The sequence below is a fragment of the Hyalella azteca genome, unplaced genomic scaffold (assembly GCF_000764305.2).
Source record: "Hyalella azteca isolate HAZT.00-mixed unplaced genomic scaffold, Hazt_2.0.2 contig4507, whole genome shotgun sequence".
In the NCBI taxonomy this organism is placed as follows: domain Eukaryota; kingdom Metazoa; phylum Arthropoda; class Malacostraca; order Amphipoda; family Hyalellidae; genus Hyalella; species Hyalella azteca.
In genome coordinates, this window is record NW_025934720.1 from 715,553 (window position 1) to 738,960 (window position 23,408).

Consider the following 23,408-nt stretch of genomic DNA (forward strand, 5'->3'; position numbering starts at 1 on the left):
TTTATTGCTCTGAAGTTTTATCGAATATGTTTCTCCGCTTCATTTCATGCAAATCATTCGGAATGTTGCGCATCAAAGTGCCGACCGTATAGAAGACTTAATGAACTATAAAATATTTATAATAATCGTTTCAGTATTGCAGCGCAGCCAGCTGTGCATTGATCCTACTCATCACATTTGCCGGCTGTTCCTGAAATAGGTAAATGCGTTTTGGTAGTGCACAAAATATTACGGATTTCGCTTGTCCTAATAAGCTTGTGGCGGTATTAAGTCTAACATTTAAAGTAAGAAATATTCATTTACTAGCAGATTAGCCAGGCTTCTCTCGGGATAAATAATTCTTGCAACTAGACAATCTTATAATTCCTACTTCCGTTATCCCGAACCTCATCATCACGAATCCTGTTGATAATTTTGATGCTAGAGGACTGTAATTACTGAGAGACAAGGCTAGCCCACATTTTGCAAGGAACGTACATTCATGTTTTGTCCTGAAATTGCAAGATAACTTAATCATCTTCTTCTCAATAAATGTTCCTATTCCAAAGTAAGTAACCCATTTGAGCTTAAATCAATGTCAGTACTGAACTTTTGCAAGTCACCGTGCGTAAATATTACAGTGCCAGGTACCTCACACACACAAACATTGCCAACATATCTAATATCGTAGTAACAAGAAAATTTTTTCCCAAGATTTTAGGTGCTTTTTCCTATGATATCCTGCCTAGTCGTGCCAATACTTCTACTAGAGGAAATTCAGTAAATAATTTAAGCTAAGTGCGTGTGTTGCTTCTATATTGCAGGCCATCGCGCAAGCCGCATGCTAATGAGCTTGGGTGCAATTGCTCTATTTACAGAACGCGTTGCAAAACATCAGTTCTAATTTGGCTCTCAGCTGTAGATTTGGCTCGGGGTACTTTTATACAGGAGGTGAGGTGGGACTCGTGCACGGTTTCTTAAATGGAACGGATATATAATTATGAAAATACAGAGCTAAAAACGTTGAGATTCTCTTTAATATTTAATCATTTAATGTACTGGATTTGACTATGAGGATCATTATGGTTAGGGAATGATTAGCGTGAGACATTGTGTAACGATTTGCAGTCGATTAATTCGGCATCGGCATTTTTTTCTCATCAACATTCGCATTTTCAGGGCAGTGCGTTAAAATTAAAAGTGAATGCGCGTTTCAAGTATCACAGATCGAATGTGATAATATCCTAGACCAGCGTGTGTGACAAAAATTCATTTTTCACATCAGAAGCATCAGAAGTATTGTTAATTCATTTGGTAGACAGGTACCCGGACTTATGTCAATATGCTTCATGTTTTAGGCTATAATTAAAATGGGAATCAATGTGCATTGATTCAAGTATTTTCATGAACGTGAATCAACGCTCCTGCACACTTGCTTCTGAGTGAACGCGGATGAACGTGCGTGCAGAAGGCAAGGACTCGAAAATGAAGTCAAGCCTAACGAGGCTAAAAGCTGGGTAATAACCAGCCACGGCCCCGCTAAAAACAGGGAAAAAATGTCCGGTCCAGGGCACACCATACAAAAATTGTCTGCACCATACCAACAGTGAGGTAAATAACTACCAGCCACAGTGCGCGGTTTATTCTTTGCTCTCGTTTTTTCATCTTAGCCAAACTACCTCAAAATGAATTACTTAGACGAACCTTTTAGTGAGAAAAGTCACAAATACCAACATTAGTTCAGCGCCTGGACTTATTTCTGTAAAGAGAAGTACATATTTTATTGTATTGCTAGATTGCTGTGTTTGAGTTGTGTTCCATCCTGTCGGATTAATTAAATTAGATCCCCAAAAAATATGAAGGTGCCAAAAAATTTAATTCAAATTTATTTCTTGAATGAAAATATCTTGAATATTTATTTTCTTCGGTGAAATTAAACGGCACTTCAGTTTCTGAATGAAAAGTGGCACTCAGAAATGTTAAGCTCATGCGCCCCAAATATATTGCCTTGTGAAATGTAGGAGAGTATCGGAACAAATCGCTATCATAACTGTTTCAAATTACACGAAAATCAAATCCCGATGAAAGCCATCAAACATTTTTAGGCGAATGCGATCTGTCATATTGCGTCCAGGATGCGAATAATTGACAAAGTGACATCACTTCATAAACGCGTCATTGCAGCGAAGTTCAGCAGTAAAAGTATCTGGAATTGTAATTACCGAGTGGAGTTGGGAAAGCAATTAACGGTGTTTGTTGGGGACATTACTCAGGGTATCAAGTTGCGGGCTCACAGAGTGGCTGATGCAGCACTGAATATCAATGGCACAACCGATGGCCAAGTTAGGGAGGAAGGTCGGCATAACTTCGTCAGCTTGCATAAACAAGGACTCCTTTGCATACCAGCCTTCAGTATGGGGACCCTGTAGCTTGGTATTTAATGAGTGTATAGTGCATTGACGGTGTAGTATGTAATGATGGTGAACATATATTATTGTAACATTTAACAACGATGAACGTAAAATAGAGTCGTATTTAATACAAATAAATTCATTTAGTTTACTACAGCATAATAGTGAAACAGAAATGTTGTAGTGCGTAATAATAGTGAACCGAGAATAGCGTTGCATGTAACAATAGTGAATTGCAAAAAATGTTTTGGTATAGAAGGAAAAAATTAGAAGTTATCCATTAATAAATTAGATGCAACAATTGTGATGCGTTTTCCGTTGTACCAGTAAAGTACATTTTTTAAATATCGTCTGCTGTCCAACTCCCAGCAGGCTATTGAGTACCATGCATTTCATCACAGAATAAAGTTGAAATTTAACTGTAAATGTAAGCGCAGTGGAAAGATCCCGGAGAAAATAGAAGGATAGGAGTTTAATAGGTCAAGGAAGATTTATTTCGCTGAGCTAAAGAGAAGATAGATCATTGCAACGATTGGCGCTTGTGGTCCGAATAAATACATGCGAGGCAGTAAAGAGTTATTCAATGTCTTAGATTTACTACAAATTAATTAACATTGAGACTTATTTGTGATGATCGTGGTTCAAACGGGGGATTGTTTTTTATACTGCAATAATTCGTCATTTAGCCATTTTGAAGTGTTTTTTTTTAGAACTGAAGATAAAGTGTGTTAAAGAACATTTCTTTTAATATCATTCTACAGAAGTGAAGCATTAGGCATACTCACTACACAAAACAAACTGCATACAATTGATTATTTAGGATTTTAGTCCGAAATGGGGAAATTATTTTGTACATATGTCGAAAATTAATAAACCCCTTACGTCACTTCTCATGAAAGATAAATATATAAAGCTGAAAGGCCCCAAAACAATCATTTCGTTTGTTCTAGGACCTACAGTGAAGGTAAACCGCTCTTTAGAAACGTGCAACAGACTTCAGAGCTCGAGCGTTTGAACTTCCTTCTATTTGGTTGTATATCCTTGCCAGGTGTGTTTGGCCTAAACAAATTATGACCAAATTTCTGCGTCTGACTAATACTATTGCTTTCGTTTAGAGATTGTGAGGGCTCCTTTCAAAGCGATCTGTGCACAATACAGCGCACAGGATTGTGAATCCCAGAATGTGGGATAGCTATAGCTACGTGCTGAGTTGTGTAGCTATACTACGTGATGAGTTGTGTAGCTATACTACGTGATGAGTTGTGTAGCTATAGCTACGTGCTGAGTTGTATAGCTATACTGCGTGCTGAGTTGTATAGCTATACTACGTGCTGAGTTGTATAGCTATTTTGCTAAGCTACAAAAACTGACCTTGACTTGAGCGGCTAAAAATTTTAATATATATATATTTTTTATATATAAATAATAAATAGACGAATTTTTAAAATCTGCCAAATGAATTGTGTCAATCGATTACGAAAACTTCTCAATGATCGATTCGGTTTCACATGGTGTGTCTAATTAATTTATAAACATATGTGAAAATAAGACTTAATTTTAGTTCTTATTCTGCGGACAAATTATTGGTTTAGGGATTCCTAGACATTTGTTTACGCGCCAGAAGAAGAAAAGATCCGCAAGCTAGGATCAAAGCCTCCACTGCGGCACCGACAGCACTTCTTTCTCGGGTTGAAAGAACATCAGCAATAAACCTGATCCCAAGCACGAGTGAATTGCCCTATAACATGTCAGATGGGATCTCGAGTTTCCAGCGCTACACCAACGGATTCAAGCGATCGCGCTGCGCTAAACGAACATCGTATGCGCGGCCGCTGCGGGAGACAACATTTCAGTGCCACATTATTCCGGTATGCGTGATCGAAGGAATACCGCTTGCAAGATTTTACGAGTAAAATCGTTTTCCGATGATGAGATGAAGCTGTGGTTAACATTAGGGATTAAATTAGTTTGAAATTGATTCTTATGTTGTTTCAGTTAATACAAATGCTTTTAATGAGAATTTATTCGTTTTCAAATCTCAATCAATTTAGTTTAGTCAAAAGACTGAAAGCAGTGATCTTAACCGGATAAAAAAATATATGAGGGGCTGAGGGATAAAGCTCTAATCACTTATTATATTTTCCTGGCAATATGGTTACTACCGCATTCAGCAGTATGTGCCCTAAATAAAGGCATGTGCATAAAATGTTGTTGCATCAAGCTTATTCATATTTTTGTGAATATCCTAAGGTATTGCATCTATATACAGATATGATTCTAGTAGAGCAACTCGAATAACAGTTCCAGGCAGTGCAGCTAATCCCAGTAATTCAATAAACAAAAACCGTGATACACACATTGCTGAGTGCATAAGAATAGCTCAAGAGAAAGATTACATTAGAGTAGCACTTTTCTAAGCAACATCCAGCGATGATGCGTCTTAATGTTCCTACATCAGTCGTCCCCACACCTTTCCTGAATCTATTATGACCAACGGCGGCCGTTTTGCCCTTGCGACTAGTCATTGTACATGAACTTTTTGTATTAGAACAAATTTTTCCGTCGTATAGACAAATTTAGTAGCATCATTCATAAGGCACTGAGGGACGCGCTCCAGGTTATGAGCCGTGGAAGCATCAGTGCCGGAGCTACGAACTCTTTTACTGCGGATCTGTTCTTGTGTGAGGCAAGAAATGCTGCCGAATGCGAGACACTCGGCTGTATCTCCAGAGCATCTCGGCACAAATCAATGCCACTTGCAGGTCTCTGGCCCGGAACTCCCTTAGGGCTAGAGGAAATGATAAAAATATCGAATATTTCGACGACGCACTTACAATTCTGCAATGGAAACCGATAGCGTAATATGAATGCTCGAAATAACTTCCGCGTGTTTCACATCGTGGAAAGCTCTTTACGTTTTCGATGGGCGAAACCTGGCGTAGAGAATTGAGTATATTGATGAAGGCGCAAGTCATAGCACACTTAATTCAGCTGAATTTTACCTACGTTTTGAAAGATGAAACAAGAATCACTTATTCTCGAAGAAATTGAGATGAGTTGTGCTTTATTGAACACTTTTGACTGTTAACAGGCTTTCATTGCATTAACTCTTATCGATGAAGTAAATCTTGAATTTTCAGAAGCCAGTGAAACATTAATATTCCGTTGTGAATGAAATGAAATGATTTCAGTGCGCATACATTCACTTCTGCGCTGCGAAGCAAATTTACTTTTTATACTAATTCAGGCTTCACTTCAACTTCACAGCATAACGATCACATACTGTATATGTCACGAGGCCTTGAGTCATCCATTCTTACTACGTTCAAGAATTTGCAAAATTATATTCATAACTTAGAAAGTACAGAAAACCATAAAGTTTGCTTAATTTTCTCAAGCTCCAAAACATTATTAAGGCATAGATTACATGTGAAACTAGTGATTATTTAATAAGGCCTATAAAGCCACCTATGAGCTATATGTAAAAATTGCCTGATCTGTAAAATGACGATTTTCCAAATTCTGAAACCAAATTACAAAGCAGAACCTCCTCCGCGCCGGCTTCAAATATGCGGCACGATTGCATAAAGCCTGCGTATCCGCAGGCGCTAACAAAGGCTTGCGCTACCAATAAGCTTGGAATATTCCGATCCATCGCCCGGTCTATTAAAGAATTAGCATAATGAGTGAAGCGAGTCGTAAAGCTTGTCTTCGTATGTGTTGCCTTCCACTACAGTGCGTGCCTCGCAAGGAGGGAAGACGGAGATGACATTTAAGTGCTTATAACGAGAATCTGCTCTCATATTTCCAGTTTGATAATGACTTGAATAGACCATAGAGAATGCACCACTGCAGCTATAGCTATTGCATAATCGATGCGCTTGATGGATCAATGTTTCTGTAAGTCGCTTTCTCGTAGAGTGGATTTTATGAAAAAGTAAAAGATTCCCATTAATGATGGTATCACACTTTCAAATTAAATAAGTCAGTCAAATCAATAATCCTGAAGCTGCTTTTACTTATTGCTATGGGATTTTCAATATCATCTCGTCAAGTGAAGATACTTTGCCGATATGTCATGAACCATAAGTTTTAATTTATTTGAAAAATCAAATCTTTATAACATTCACTTGAAAAAATGTCGCATGGCAACCAAGGTCACCCAGCAACGGTCCCGCAACGTTAAAGTCATAATTGACATAAATTCTTATAATCATTCACTAGAGCAGAATTTTTATTTAACGATTCAAGTTGATCACGAAAAATATAAATCATAGTATATATCTTTCAGTAATTAACACGAGTGTGAAATGATTATATTCATGCATATTTGCTACGAACAAAAATGCTAAATTTTAAATCCTTCCCATCGTTATCCTTATCTAGCGGTAGAATTGTATCTGGAAGCATGATATCCTACATTTCCCTCTCCCCAAAATAAAGGCAACTTGCACTCATGGTTGAATTCAACCATGACTTGCACTGTCCTAGTGCCCAGAATTCCGACGTGAATAGAAGGCAAGCGCTCAAATCTACACCTCGTCTGTGAAGGCAGGCGCTCAAATCTACACCTCGTCTGTGAAGGCAGGCGCTCAAATCTACACCTCGTCTGTGAAGGCAGCGCTCAAATCTACACCTCGTCTGTGAAGGCAGCGCTCAAATCTACACCTCGTCTGTGAAGGCAGCGCGATCTCCTTTAAATGCAAGAAGTCTCTCGGCTCCTGGCGCAATGCGGACGCCGCCACACTCGCGCCGAAAACAAAAACGTCAGCTCGAGTTAAATATCCCGCATCAAAGCATGCCCAGAATAGAATCATGAATATATATTATTTGCTTTAATTAATCTTCATAGAATCATGAATAAATATTATTTGCGTTAATTAATCTTCACTTGAGTGGCCTGCGCAGTGTTATTCTGCTGAAATTATGCAACGTGTGAGAAATTTAAAGTAGTGGCAGCTCTTTATTTTGAAGTTGCTTAGACTAATATACATAAAAATCTTCAGATATTCCATAAAATTAGTTGGTGTTAGTTTATTATATGTTTCCTGACTACTATTTTTTTTCCTAAAATACAAATCAAGAGCAGAATGTATTTAGATTTAATGCTTGGATGAACTTCATCTCATCTATGCTTGTTCATTATACATATTCCATCCACGTAAATCTGTTACGCGTTATAAATCATTACGCTGAGTCTCCTTTCTGTTCCGCCTCAATGACTATATATACGAAATATACTTCGTAACTTCAAGTTCACCGTCTTGAAAATGATGCAAATAAAAAGTTGTAGAGAAAGCCCCGGAGTATATAAATAACTTGTGGCAAAACAAAAGTTCTTAAACTGACCGAGTTGCATTCCATTTATACCGACAAAATAGTCTTTAAACTGAACCGCATTTTTCGTGAACATTTTTCTGCACCTCAACTTCGCTCAATCGACACGAGGAAAACTAAAAGTATGAGTACCGTTTATAGCTCACAATTTTGTTTAGGAATTAAACTAATAAATATTACTATCTGATTTTAACTTCTGATAATTTATAAATAATGTCTGTTGAAGCGAACTTTGTCGCTATAGAATCGTTAAATTTAAATTTGTCGTTGAAAGTAACGTAAAAGTTGATAGGACACGGGGCAAGACACAAAAATATTGAAATAATATCTGCTTCTGGTTGATACAGGACGCATTATATATTTATACGCATCATAACAATTCCATTGACTTATAAGTTAAAAGAGTGTGAAATACAAAACGCAGGATATTACTGTGACTAACATTATTTTTCAATATTACATGCTCCCCTTAATTAAACCGGCCAGCTACCCTGGTAAGTCCGCGAACTGCTCGAACGTCCATTTGAATTATCAAACAAAATTGTAGGACATTCACCCGTAAAGAATTTTTATAATACTCAGAAAATTTGTTGTTGTAAGATACAGAAAAATAATCTATTAATGCCGTCATTTGCCTTCTAATCTTCAACACTTTTCTTGCAACAAAGAAAAAGTAAAGTTGTAACAGTTTTCCCCTCAGCTGAATGTAAATATATTGTTTATCTTAACAAACTCCAGAGCGCCAAGTTCTCAAGAATCCTGCCATCCACGTGGCACTCTCCAGCAACCAAGGATCGAAGACTAGGTATGAAAAGAAACAAGCGGCGTCAGTCGCTAGAGCTGCGCGATAAATTTCCACTTTTTCTCGACAAGTACCTCAGCTTACAATCGGTGCGAGGGGCAAAGCACCGTTTATGAGGGGGGTGTTTGCTTACAAACTTGTTAAAGAAAATAGAAAAAAAAAGAGCTTCGTGTTCCTCACAGCGATTTTCTGGCTCAACTTTCAGGGCAAACTCGAAAGTTCGAGCTTTGAGGAAGTGAAGCGCCGGCTAGGAGTATCCGTCATGGATCTTGGAATTTATAGGCACAACTGTTCGTGTTTGTTTCGGTTGTTGTAGAGAAAAAACTTTGAGAATACTTTTTAGACACAACCACTGCCGCGTAGAATCAGCAGTTAAAAAAAATAGGAGGCTAATATTACTACAAGTTTTTAATGGTTGCAGTAGCGTCTCCCACTCTTCGTTTAACGTAAACAAATGGACGCTGAAACTACTTAAGACCCTTTGATTCAGATGAACAGTTAACGGCAAGGCGATTTAACTGCTTAATCAAAGAAAATGAGACTCGAAATCCTCCGAAAGATAAATCAACTAAGACAGAATATCATGCCGTTCGTTTTCGTACTGATATTTGAGCGATTTCTTCTTTGAAGTCAAGAAATAAGGTAATCAGAAAGTTGTAGAGACTAGACAAGAATAACTTTTAAGCTACAAACTAACTAAAAGAATGCCAGTTTTCTAAAGCTCCTCGACCCATTCGTAAACTGATTGAAAAATCATCGGTGCAGAATTACATGGAGAAAGGCAATCAAGAGGCTGGTCGCTAAGCTCTTTTTAGCGCATTTTCTCATTTATTGAAGAAATTCACTATTTTGCTCGCCATGTCCGTCCGTCTATCTGTCGGTCTGTCCGTCCGTGACTTCACGTTTTGGTCGACGAAGAAATGCGCTCTCTGTCGCTCACTGCAGTGAGAACTGAAATATATTTTTTAAGGTTCGAGCAGATCTCCGAATTACATCAAATCTGAAATATGCTTAATTCATGAAATCATTAGATCAGTAAGTTACAGCGTTCACAGCTCACTATTAAGTCAACCACTAAGGTACCATTTGCTCGAAATTCTCACGCAGTATGACGACCACAGTTAAGTCATTCACTCTATTTTTTCCATATTCAAAAGTGTTCGATTAATTGAGAACTACTATCGGATAAAAAAATTGGGTCTGAAATTTAATTCGTTCCAAATTTGTATCAAATTCGTACCTAATTTGTGTTTAATCGTCACATGATATTTAAATCCAAAGTGCGCATAGAGATCAAGCTACCTACGTATTTGATTCTAATCCAAATAAATATTTTTTTCGATTCAAGATTTTCCGGTAGCGTTATCAATGAGTCCGCATTTCCGGCCTCTCCTCATATTGAAGCTTTCGACAGAAAATCACTCAGTGCGGACAGTCTCGAGAGGCTGGGAGCAGCAGCCTGCTTTATTGCAGAAAACTTTTGGACGGTCTATGACTGAGCGTCTGGGCCGTCGGGAGCAAAATTTGGGAGCTATCCCTCAAGGAGATATATAAAGAAAATGCTGAATAAAGGTTAAAAAGAAATGTTAAAATGCACGATTGATAAGTAAAAAATCATTGCCTAGACTACAAATTATTTTCTAATAAATGTGTATGTATCATATAATGTGTTGTATCATCTAATAAATGTGAGTTGTGATGATACAAAATCAAATATCATAAATAATGTAGAGATGTAGTTCTAACAGTGATAAGAAAATCCCATAATTGTTAATTTCAAAGAACTTCGCAATCATGCCTTCGTTCATGCCAAAAGCTTCGCGTGTTCAAAGATGGCCTAGCTCTAATCACGATGGAGGTCCAATCCTGAAAAATTAGCAAGAAATTTCACCCGACTCCTAACTTTCTGAGCAAGCGGGAACTTGCTACAGTGGAGCATTTTTCTTCTTGCCTGATCAACGCGAGGTGATGGAACTTTGCCTGCAATGGCTGGCGCAGTGGCAGCGCTAGCCTACCTTCACACACGGATTCATTAGATTCTTTGCCTTCTCACGGTAACACTATTTACCAGAAATTTCAATACAAAATACATTTGACATCGGTTAATTTATCCCTAGACAACGGCTTATAACTGATTTCATTGAAAGATTGGACCAACATATGTAAATTTTATTCTTTCTGCCGGATTCACTAACTATAATGAGCTTGAATAAACGCGTCCACGGTAATTTGATCCAAGCAATTGCTGGGTTTTCCGATGTAGGAAAAATTTTTAAATTCTGAAGGTCACCAGTACAAATGATTTATTAGTCGCGTAATTTTTTCATAATGAACATAGGAGAGTTACGATATTATTAAACCGATATTAACTCCATGATCATTTATATACCGAGAAGCCTTTTGAATTACTTAAATATATCTTGTAGAAATTTGAACATTTTACATTAGATGTTAAGAAAAAGTGGAATCGTGTTCGAAATTTCTGCCTCGAACCGGAAGTTAAGTAAGTTTCTGCCTCGCGTAAACGAAAATCTGAATATGAATAATGTTATGGGGGAATCCATTGGTTTATGGAGGAATCCATTGGTTACAATTTTGAACCTTAAATTACTACAGCCAATACTCTGAGCTTATGATTTATTTGTACTAAGTAATTATTTCATCCACATTACTCAAGTGCTTACCTTCATCATCAGTTCCAGAGAGGCGTTTGATCATCAAGTAGACCCGCTGGATGAACGGTAAGGCCGCCTCCCGCCGTCTTCTCTCCCGTTCTTTACGTCTCTTGGCAACCTCGCGGGGATCTTCTTTCTTTGACTTCTCTTGAGGCTCAATTATTGGTGTCTGGGTCGAGGAATGAGTGATGGTCGCCTGACTCTGGAGGTCGTCTGAACTCTTCGAGGCCCGCGACTTCCGTGCACTATTCATCGTGGATCTGTCACGTTCCCGCAATTCGTCGCTCGTAACTTCCCCTGAGAATACACTTTCTTCGCTCTTTGTCACGCGCTCGTCACAAGAAGGTCTTATGTCAGAAAACATTTCCCTGTTCCGGATTTTTATCGCATTCTGTCTCAAAGCCTCGGTTTTAGTGAGTGTCGATGATCGCGGCGAGCCTTTTTCTAGAGAACTTAAGAGATTTTCCGACCGAGATTTTGCAACGAGGTTTGTCTGGCAAACTGAACTCGCATGCAGGTCATTCGGACTTGGGTCGCTGCAGCAAGCATCAGAAACGCCCGCTGATGACTCACATATGTTATCTGTTAAACTAAAAGAAGATCTGAACGCAACTGGAATTGGTACTTCAGAGTAAGTGGAGTGATGAAGTTCAGCTACGTTAGCATCCAATCGATGATCGTGTACATAACTGTTACAATCTAAATCTCTTCTACAATGAATGCAATATCTTTTTGAGGCGTAACTATAGCATGGCACACAGGTATGAGCACAGCAATTAGAATTTCTTACAGCTAATCCATCACAGGAGTATTTTGATTTTATACTTTTGCTTGAGTAAGCGCATGGTAAGGCCTTTGCTTCACTCCAGTCATATTCTACGTAGTCTTTTTCTATTGGAATTCTTACGTCATTAACGTGGGCGTCGATGAAGCGCAGCGGAGTCTCACACCGAGATCTACCTCCTTCTGAACAACCGTCGCCGCGGCTGCCGGGGCTGTCGTAAAGTTTGCGGTGCACGTGACTCGGTGACGTCGAATAACTTTGTAAAGTTAGCTTGGCCATGGCCTCCTCTCGCGAGTCTCTCCGTGGTAATATCGGCCTCCTAAGTTCACTGTTTTGCACACAGCCATTGCCGCCTCCAAAATTTGAACACTGAGATTCTCTATCGTTACGTTTCCGTCTAAACCGATCTTTCCACCCACACTTCTCAGTTTTAGATCTACTGCAACTCTGTCCAAATGCCGGGAAGTCGCGGGTACTCAACTGGTACGATTGTTCACGAGTTCCGACTATCAATTTATCATTGTAGTTCAGGAGTCTGCCTCCCTCTCCCAAGTCTAAAGAGCTTGACCTCAACTCGTCAGGTTGCTCGACATTACCAGGCAACTTGCACCCAAGCACTGCACCTCCTATAATCACTCCAGCTCTAATTGAAGCTCCCTGTTTAGGGGAAAAGTTCTTACTCTGATTCTTCGATTTCTTCTTCTTCCTTTCACAACCCTCGATTGAGTGTCCAACCATGCCGTACATTGTCACTTAAGCATTTGTTCACAGTTAAACACAAGTCAAATTACCCTATCTTGAACTAACATTTTCAATGTTTAATATCTATCATAAAAACTGTAAGGTGACCTTAATATGCATTTATGCAATCACTTTAACGAACACTAGCTTATATTTTACGGAGAAATAAAAATCACATCTTCCCAGCAGGACAGCATTTCTTTATAGGGTTACTGAATTTATGACACAATCAAAACAGATTTGAGAAGCATTTAATAGATCTGAGAAGCATGAAACAGATCTGAGAAGCATTATTCTACTTTAGCACGATGGTCTATCTACAACAACATCTGAAAGAAAGAAAAATAATTTAAATTGGATGCAGACAAAGTTCGCTTTAACGATATTTTTCCTCACATTATTCATGGGGACATATATTCCGTTTAAACATCAAAATTTTCTCTTTTCAATACTCTGAAAAGTAAAAGAGTTCATACGAATTTCAGCGATCACTATCCCTCGGGCCCTGCAATGCGCTCTGTGCCCCGTGGTTCATTATTGGATTGTCAATTAGGAGGTCAGAGCACATTCTCGATCTTTGTTGTGTACACTTTATATTAGTTCCATACGTAGTCTTATGGCAATTCCGTTGAAGAATTCGACTTGTAACATTTCGGTTAAAATGGTTCGGAATAGATTTTCTTAGATACGAAAAGAAGCACGAAAGAAATCAGAAACTTTGAAAATAAATAAATACATACATTAAAATAAAATTCTTGTGAAAAAGTTGATGTTCCTACAGTAAGGACGATGGTCCAGTTTCTTTCTGCGAACGGTAGTTTACAGAGAAATCTGAATCATAAGCAAACAACTTCCACGAGTATAAATTTGGATGAATAACTTCGATTGTTCAACATTTGCGGCGATCGGTAGGCCTGATGATGATATGCCCTTGATCGAATTACGATAGCAGACGACATTTATCACGTTTTCAATCCTCGCTGAAATTGTGATTGGGCTTGTGCGGAGGCTAGAGTGGCATTGTTATAGGAGAGCTCCCAACATATACGGGTTATCAATAAACAGAGGACGCGATAGTAAAAATAATTAAAAACTTCCTGAAATCAAGAGTTACGATTAACCCCAATAGAATTCATATAAATCTAAATTTTATTAGAACGCTTTCCATTTTCCTATTTTCCGCAGACTAGGAAAACTTTAACTTTAAACTGCAGACTTCAAGTCGTAAACCTAAAAGATATTCTAGTACGAATTAAACAGCCGATATCACGGGAAACCTTTGAATTTTCCGTCCACTCTCCCAGCCGTAAAAGGAGCTCCTTTTCCAAAAAACTGAATGACCCATCCTCTGGGGAAGTGTGCGTATGGTGTTCCATTCGCAGTTGATTAATTTGGCAGTCAAGGCTTAGTGCCTAGTGGTTCATTGGGAGCGAATATTTCTTTAAAATACAAAAGTTCCGGAATTTTTTGGGTAAAATGCAAGTGGATTTTAGTTAATAACTGTTGCATCCTGATTTCCAAGATTTATAGGCTGCCTTGGTTTCTGAGAGATCTATTCCCCTCCAAACTCCTGGCCCAGTGAACAATTCCGGGAACATTCAGTACGTAGCCTGAGACAATCTCTATCCAGTCAAGATAGAGATAAAATATCGCTCTCAACCCACCTCTAATAACCAAATGCAAGGAATGATTCCCAAGTCCTATCTAACCTAAGCAACACCATAAAGCTAACGTCGATTAAGGTGAAGGGGGTGCATGATAGTATTCCTGTTAACTGCATGATTTTAACCCAAATTAAAAAAACAATTGACTGAACGGAAACTATGAATAACGTAAAAACGGACACGAACGAAAATTTTCAGTCTATGATTTTACCGCCACTCAATAAACTCTGGTAGAGTACCAAATTTTCAGATAGTAAAATTTCAGGTCAACGAAAGATTCACACACACACACATTCACCCACGTAGCGGAACCCTGGACAACAGCAGACTGCGGTGTTGCGCAGTTACAGCATCAACCCTGACCTGAAAAATTTAAATTACGACTTAGACAGGGTGAAAAATATAATTTCAAGATTATGATAAAATTAATGACAATGAACAATTGACTTGAATTAATTTACATACAAGAGTTATTTACACTTGTATGTAAATAATCATGCTTATTTATTTTCACTGTAAAAATATATTTAATTCCTGTGTTTTCATCATATCTATCAAAAGCTTAAAAAGGCCTCGCTCGTGAACTTTATGAGGTATTGAGGCTGAATGTCGAACACGTTTAGTTTCCATCTGTTATCCTGGCGTAAATTTTAAGCCATGAAAATGCGTCTTAAGTCATCGAAGTAAGTGGAAGGAGTAAAGATGGTGTCAGAAGAATTTAAAGGTTGGAGAAATATTGTGAAACTCTTCCTAGAGATTTTTGGTCGCCAAGGTCCTGAGTCTAGCATCATGCGGACAAGCTTTATTGTGATGAATGATGACACTGTTTCTGCTCACTGAGAAACTCCGCTTATGTAGCTTTCAGACGGAGAAATTCATCATGGTGGAAATTAACTGTGTTTGAAAAATAGCAATCGAACATTTTGCAATGGGAATTTAGTTCATTGCTAATCATTCACTCTCATCGCTTCTCAGCGACAATTAACCTACTAGTAACAAAATTTGTATTACAAATTTTCCAGCTACCCCATAGCTTGTATTTTACGGAGAAATAAAAATGGCATTTTCCCAGCAGGACAGCATTTCATTGTAGGGTTACTGAATTTATTCAGCTGATATGATATGAATATCTTTCAGACAATGATATTCAGCTGGTCTCGATTTCTTTTGAATGGGCTAAAGGTATAAAGCTGCCTCTGTATTCTATTAAATCCTTCTGGGTAATTGCAAACAGTTCAAAATGTAAAGAGTCGTGCATTTAAATTCCGTGACACCCTCAAGAACCTTGTTGTGTGTCTATCATAAATAATTCCTTTTCTTCGACTACCGTCTTTGAAATCTCAGAAAATTACAGGTGTAAATCTTTAAAAAGCTGACAACGACTTTCCTATGTTGGAAGAGCTTTAACAAATATTTTAGTTTCTATAGAAGATGGAATAGAGATGTCAAAAAAATGTTCATAGAAGATGGAATAAAAATGTTTCTTTATTTATAGCTTTTTTAAAATTGAAACGCTCGAGTCAACTTGTAGATGCTGCGTTGGCTTAGATATGATATGACTATTAAATTTTTTACAACTGACACCGAAGAAAAAGAAAAATCTTACAATACAGTTTCTCCATAACATGTTACCTAACTTAGAGTTCTTAATCTATGCCAGTGTGTTGTCAACGACGAAATCCCATGTTATAATTTTAATCCGCTCTCGCAAGTTGATGAAAAAAAATCACACACAGGGAAAAAAATACTTTCTTACAGTAAATCAAATCAGATTAATCAGGCCTGGAATCCCGGATCAATAATAATTATTTCAATTTACTGTGGGTTGAATTTGTTACAAAACTACTGATTATTTCGACCCTTAAAATAAGCAATGCATGGAAATCTAACGCTCATGTCTTGGTTGAAAGATTCAATAAGATGAAGGCGCTGTTGCGAGCGTTGGGTAATAGCGCTTACCTGACCTAAAAATCAGGTCATCCCAACTAAACCGCATACGTGTGGCTTACTGTATTGATCATATTATCAAAATTAACAAACTATTTCTATTGATTCACCAGTTTGAACAAGAAAAAATTCTACTTGTGCATCTACAACAGCACCTGGAACGATGAAAAATCATTTGGCAGCGTGCTATTCACCAGCGGACCTCCTCGCCTAAAATATTGGTCACGAGATGTCACGGACGTTTCATGCACGCGTTCCAAACTCGATCTGCTTTGAAAAGCCGGCGAAACTCTCGAAATTTGGGTTAGGTAAATTTTTACATTTTTTGATCACTCGGTTATATATTTCATTAGAGAGTTAGAAGAAGCCTTTGAAAACTCGTCCCTACGATGTTTTAGGTACTTTTAACTCCAAAAAATATCTTGTTGTTGAAAGAGGCGAGCGACCATTAAACTCGACACCTCAGTCGTAAACCAGGATTGCTCTAAAAAAACAGAGGGATATTTTTATGGGAGGAAAACAAGTTTAATCCGATAGATGTTGACTGAAGTTTGTGCCATGTTCGGAGCTCCTCCGAAACGTCATGATTTTCATTATCACACAATAATGAACATGTTTCTAACGAAATCTTTAAGAAAAATAAGTAAACACGCAATCTTATCTAGAATTAGCTTTCATTTTATATGCGGAGGAGGAAGGATTTATGGGATTTGCGATGAAAATGTTTTAGGAAGATCATTATCTTTTATAATCCATGCTGATGTTCTATAATTTCGACTATGAACGGTTTATTCGAACTCTGAGACTCATGGCTCAACTAAATTTAATAAGAGTTAAGAGCCCAGCACAATGTTTAGAGCTACTCTTAAAATATTTTTGCCTGACATGATTAGTCAGTAAATTGCACTGACCTGGTTCGTTATCTCTCACTGATTCATCCTAAGCACCGCTGAAGCTTGGTTACCTTAAGTAGCCCTCAAGTTAAGGGTAAATATGAGCCATTAAATAAGTAATGCGAGGCCTTAAATTCGAGCGTACTTAATATTCCCTCTTTGTTTGGTTCTGATGAAGCTATCAAAAATTCAGGTGAAGCTGCAGCTTCACGCTGCGCCTTATAATCGTTAATTGGCAATGAGGTTTACGTCCAGGGTTACTTTCCTAGCAGACATCACACGTTGAATCTACTTTGGATTAAACATTGTTAGGTTAAATCGGCGTTGAATTAAACATTATTTGGTTGAATCGGCGTTAATTCAACGTTGTTTCAACCCAATTTACCTGGTAAGAATTCAGCCCTCGTCAACACTCGCGTTCATTTCACCGCGTTCTGCAAACATTTGGTTCAGGATTGAATTTCAGATATTAATCGCAGTGTAGAAAATAATTCTCCAGGCGATTTCTTATTCTATTAATCATCAATTATTTGTCAAGATTAAACGCTCCAGCCTGCTTTTTAATGTTTGATCATTTATTATCTTAACTGGACCTATAAATGCTGGCACGACCTAAATATATATTGTCTTCTGGGAATTAATTTATTCATTCAGTTACATTATCCACGTCATCTAATTCTGTTCAGTTATCGAAAATCAGTGATAAAATTATATCAACTATTTATATATGGGACAATGTTGACTTGATTTATGATCAATGGCCTCATCTTCATCATTAAATATTTATCATTCAACACACTTTACGCTTTCTCTTCACGTCCACTCGTCCCGCACTCGCTCAATAATTTCTTTCATATCCTGTTGAAACGCCAGCCCTAAAATAGTTTTTATTGTTTCCAAACTTCAATAGATCTAAAAATTATCTATTTTTTAAAAAGCTCTCAAAGTTCATCAGGTGAAAATTAAACTTACATCTTACTAAAATAATAAACAATCAGGCATGATTATCTTCAAATACATAGCCTTCGCCCATGTTGTCTCCATAGCGGAAGTGAGAGTGGACTTATCATTTGGTCATGGCTCATACACTAAGCAAACTTCAGCAAGGCTCATAAACTAAGCGAATTTGAGCAAGGCTCATACATTAAGCAAACTTAAGCAAGGCTCACACATTAAGCAAACTTAAGACAGGCTCATACATTAAGCAAACGTAAGCCAGGCTCATACATTAAGCAAACTTCAGCAAGGCTCATACATTAAGCAAACTAGCTTAAGCCAGGCTCATACATTAAGCAAACTTCAGCAAGGCTCATACACTAAGCAAACTTAAGCAAGGCTCATACATTAAGCAAACTTAAGCAAGGCTCATACATTAAGCAAACTTTAATTTGACTGCTGATCGATGTATTGATTTCTCTTTGTCGCGGCGAGTGTGTGCGTCTGAGCTGTTATTCAATGTTTAATTTCATGCCGACTTATTTTGCAAATTTTCGCTGAATTTTTCTTTCGCTGTAAGAATCACCTAATTGGTTCTCATACTAAATTTACGATGATAAGCATGAAACGTGTAGAAGAGAATTGATTTTCATGGTTGGAAAATTCGTATTGACGCAAACGATGTTCGCTAGCATAAACGGGTTACAAAAAATTATTTCAACAACTTCATTATTTCGGGATAGGAAACTAATGACAAGCATGCTGTAAATTAGTATACATGTTTTTAAATCTTGGTCATTCAAAATCACATATTTAACGTAAAGATAAGAATCAATTTTCAGTGATTTTTTTCATCTGGAGGTTACAAGGAATACTTTAAATACAGCACATTCAGCAGCACCATGTCAACAGCTTATTTTCATGACAAGGACGCAGGAACGCATTTAATTTGAGTAGATGAGCAGCAAACAAATCCAGGATGCACTAACCGTATCTATGTTCCATATTACTGATGAAAACCAATGAAAAACAGCTTTTTTTCGCACATAGCTATATAAATTTAAATGCCCAGAAGGTCTATTTGTTTATCTTGCAGCGCCCCATACACAAAAGTAACGAAAAACCCCTGTGCCGTTTATCTCTCCAGCAATGATGTCAACAAAATGGTAGAAAAGCACACAAATGTTATGATGAAAATCAGAACAGGCATTATGGTATGAATGATATACATGGTGGTCGCATAATGGTATGAATGATATACATTGTGGTCGCATTTTTTTATTTCATGTATTGTGATATGTCCTGAATAGTGGTAGAGCAAGTCAGATGTCAAGTAATACTTCTAAAATTATTTGATGTGTGAGTGCATAGATGCGTGTGCCATTCCAAAATATGACTCTTGTGAAAAAAAGAAACAGGGCTTTTAGATTCCCCTGAGGGTGCAGTCTCGTATTTCCTTCAATTGGTTCATCCATAAATTTGTATCGAAATTAAAATAGAACAATAAATACAATTATTGTTATTATTATTGTGAGTAAACACTTACCGCTTCGGCGTTGTAGCTTGTTATATATAAGTGCAGTGACACGTGTGTTACCGAAATCACCTCCGTGAAGAAACAATTTATTAGGCAGAGTAATGAAATTGCAGATTTCCATAAATCGGTTCAAATAAAAAGACCAAAGTTCTATGTTCTTATGTTCTAGCCGAACTCTGAGTTCCATTGGCTTGGGGACTACGGAATTATGCACGTACATATTACGTGATATGAGCTTGATGCCAGCAGATTAAGCGCGATATAGCGGCAGACTTTTATGTTTTCACAAAAAAATCCGTAAAAGAAAAGGAAAAATTACTCCCAGCATGCACAGCCAAATTCAGAGGGGAAATAATAACATTACAAAAACATCAGAAAAAATAATTATGGACTTTATTATATTAATTATATTGACTGCAATTATACTCAATAGTTTAAATACTCACTAAAATTTGAAAAATTGGTTCTCCCAAATTTCAGATGTTTGCATTTTTTCGTCACACACAAAATCAGAATTTAACTTGCATTCGTTAACTCCACATGAATTTACAAGAAAAGTGCCATAATGTTCATGTACTTTTTTACGGCAGCTAATAAAATATCTTTATTACACTATTCCAATCAAAATTAAAAATGCAGGAGCTTTCGTTCCATAAAGAACAAATGAATCAGCAGCTGTCTGTATATATTGTACAGTACGGTCATTGCACGGCAAGAGGCTTGGAGCGGCCTTCTGTTGTACAGCTTCTGTGTTCCATGTTCTTCGTGCATGTCTTGCCTAAAATTAGAACTAATTAAACGTGAAGAGTGTCTGCAGCAGTGCGGTTACGTGCATGTCTTGCCCAAAATTAGAACTAATTAACCGTTCAGAGTGTCTGCAATGTGGGTACGTGCATGTCTTGCCCAAAATTAGAACTAATTAAACGTGCAGAGTGTCTGGAGTGTTGGTAACGTAAGCTCTTGCGTCTTCGCTACTAACGATAATAAGCGATACGACACAAGGAGAACGGTCGATACGAAGGCACTCGCAATTAGAGTCTTGAGAAATAAATATAACGACTCACTGCGTTACGCAAATGGTAGATTTGTTACGTTAAGAGTATTCTCTGTTGCATTAAACTTACATTGTACTCTGTCTAATATTTACTAACGTTACTTATGGTGCCGAATATGATTTTACTTGATGAAATAAGAGAGAATAGAAATTCCTATCTGGAAATTTATGTAATTTTCAAGCGTTGTTCAAATTTAATACTAAATTAAATAATAATTTGTTTCAGTTTACTCATATATGCACAACCTCAATAAAAAAGTCAAATATTAAGGGCTAAAAAAGTTTAAAAAGAGGTAAGGTTGAAAGAGTGAAAACAGCAATTAATGTGGAGCAGGTTTTATTTTTTATTACATTGCCTGAAATAGATGCCGTCAAACGGAGCAATAATTTAGTCCTAAAATGTTCTTCAAATTTTTTTAAGGGTACATTTGCTTGACTGGATAACTGAACAAATGTATGACAACATTATTTATTGACGTACCTTCAAATCGGAGCAAACATTTATTGTTGCATTTGAATTATGGAGAAGCAATTCTTTGCCGCTGTAATTGTTACTTCGTCGTATTTAATTTTGGGAGCTATTAAATTTTCTTATATGAACGTATCGGCTCCGAAGTTTGCATATAAATTGCCATCAAGCCTTATCTTGAGTGCGCAGCAGCGCTTTGATGTCCTAACATGAATTAAGGACACACTTTAGGTTTTTTCGTCGTCTTTTGTCCGGCGACATCATGCGTTCAAGAATTTAATTTTGCCAAGAAATTCTACCGTGAAGCTCATAGCTCATATTGGCGGGGCTGCGGCTTTTTTAATATATGATCGAGTTGAGGTTAGATTTTTAGTGGACCCTTCATTTGGTGACTGCTCCGATCGTTAATAAATGACATTTTACACTAATGCATTTTACACTAATCGTTAATGCATTTAACAACAACTGTAAAGTACATTTATGAGTTTTAGATTTAAAAAAAAACAATGTTATAATAATTTCTTTGGCTTGAAATTATAGTCAACAAAATGTTTTCAAATTAGAAGTACAAAATAACTCGCCGTTTATGGATATGTTTCGACTCGCTTTGAGAATCTCGCGAGAAATCCGATGCTTCTCAACCCCTCTAAATTGTGCCCATCAAGCACGTCTGGATCCTCCATTAGTCTTCTCTTTTGTTCTCAGGCTTCGGTGATCATTATTACCTTCACTGACATAAAAAATCTGGCAAAATCATTACATTTTTTAATAACTGTACCTGAAATCTCATCAGTGACGCCATGGAAATCAATTCACCGAGACGCGCCGTCAAAAATGCTGCCCACGAATAAATTTCTTTGCTCTCCCATGCGGCCGCAGCGTATATTAAGGGAAAATCATCGATATAATAATGTTAATAAAAGGAAATATCGTAACATAATATTAGAACAGATATAGATCACAGAGTTTGATGAGCGAAATAAGTCAAAATATAAAGGCAGTGATTTGACTACAAGACTGTTCATTCAAAATGATAGAATTCATGTCATTTGAATTCGCAGTCGAAACTCGTTACAATCGGTTGAACAACGGTCGTAAAACTCATTGAATATTGATTCATTTTAAGTCTAAACTTGGTTCTAAACCAAGTGTTTGCCTAATAATTAATCTAATCAAAATTAAAATTTTCATTGAAAATAATTAGAATTATTTATTTTCTGTGCATTTGCAGTAACATTTTGCACATAATTTGATAATGTATCTCCTTTGTACAGTATTAGTTGGGTATTCCAGAATAGAATATAACATGCATAAGATACCCCGTATACATTTTTAATCTGCGAAAATTCTCAAGCTTTATGCATGTATCATATGTTAAAATAATTTAAATCCCAAAATTTGAGGCTAAATAATAAGTTATTAAAACTATTATACAAATCACTAAATTTAACAATTTTAGTATCCTCATTTATTTAAAACCTATTCCACGTTCATTTCCATTCTGCCTCTTGTATTCAGCCATGGAAAGTCTGCATATTCACGGATGCAGCATAAACTTTAGAGAAGTTACGGAGAGATCGTAAGTTGGGAAAAAACATAACCCTATAAAAAAACAAACAGGAGAAATTTGGTGTTATTTTTACGCCTGTTGAAAATACAAACGTTCTTGCACCGTTCACAGACCTAGCAGCCGTTCACGTATTAAGGGCTTTCTGTAGGAAGTCGCCAGCTCGCATTGTTGAAGTGACAAAAATACAAAAATTTTGGGCAGCCCATTTCAACTTCCGGTTTCTTTTAACACCCCATAGGGTGATTTTACTGCTCACCATGCACCCTGAACCTAAACTTAAAGGTCCTAGAGGGAACGCATCCTGCGGTATTCCAGGAGGTAAAATGCAAGAAAAATGTTTATATCACTTTTCGTATGTCACGAGACGCCCTTTGAATACTTTTAAAAAGAAATAAAAAGTTTTATCGGCAGTTTTTGAGTTTATGTGAAGCGAAAGCGCGTGAATATATTCATGAATGAACTTGCATGAATTTATTGACCTTGTCATAAAAAATTCCTATTACTTAACACACCAGAAATTCTAGACAATGAATGGACAATACTGAATTATAAGAGAAACATATTGAAAAAAATATACACGAAATACTTTTTTGAATCACTCAAATGTGG

General features: G+C 37.1%; 1 protein-coding gene across 1 annotated transcript in view; it reads right to left on the reverse strand.

Moving 5' to 3' along the window:
* LOC108680087 overlaps window positions 1-12,870 on the reverse strand; it is a 72,724-nt gene extending 59,854 nt beyond the window's left edge. The window contains exon 1 of the mRNA XM_047880046.1: window positions 11,214-12,870. Coding sequence (XP_047736002.1) covers window positions 11,214-12,735 — 1,522 coding nt within the window. The 5' untranslated portion in view covers window positions 12,736-12,870. The remainder of the gene's footprint in view (window positions 1-11,213) is intronic.
* Window positions 12,871-23,408: the final 10,538 nt, after the last annotated feature.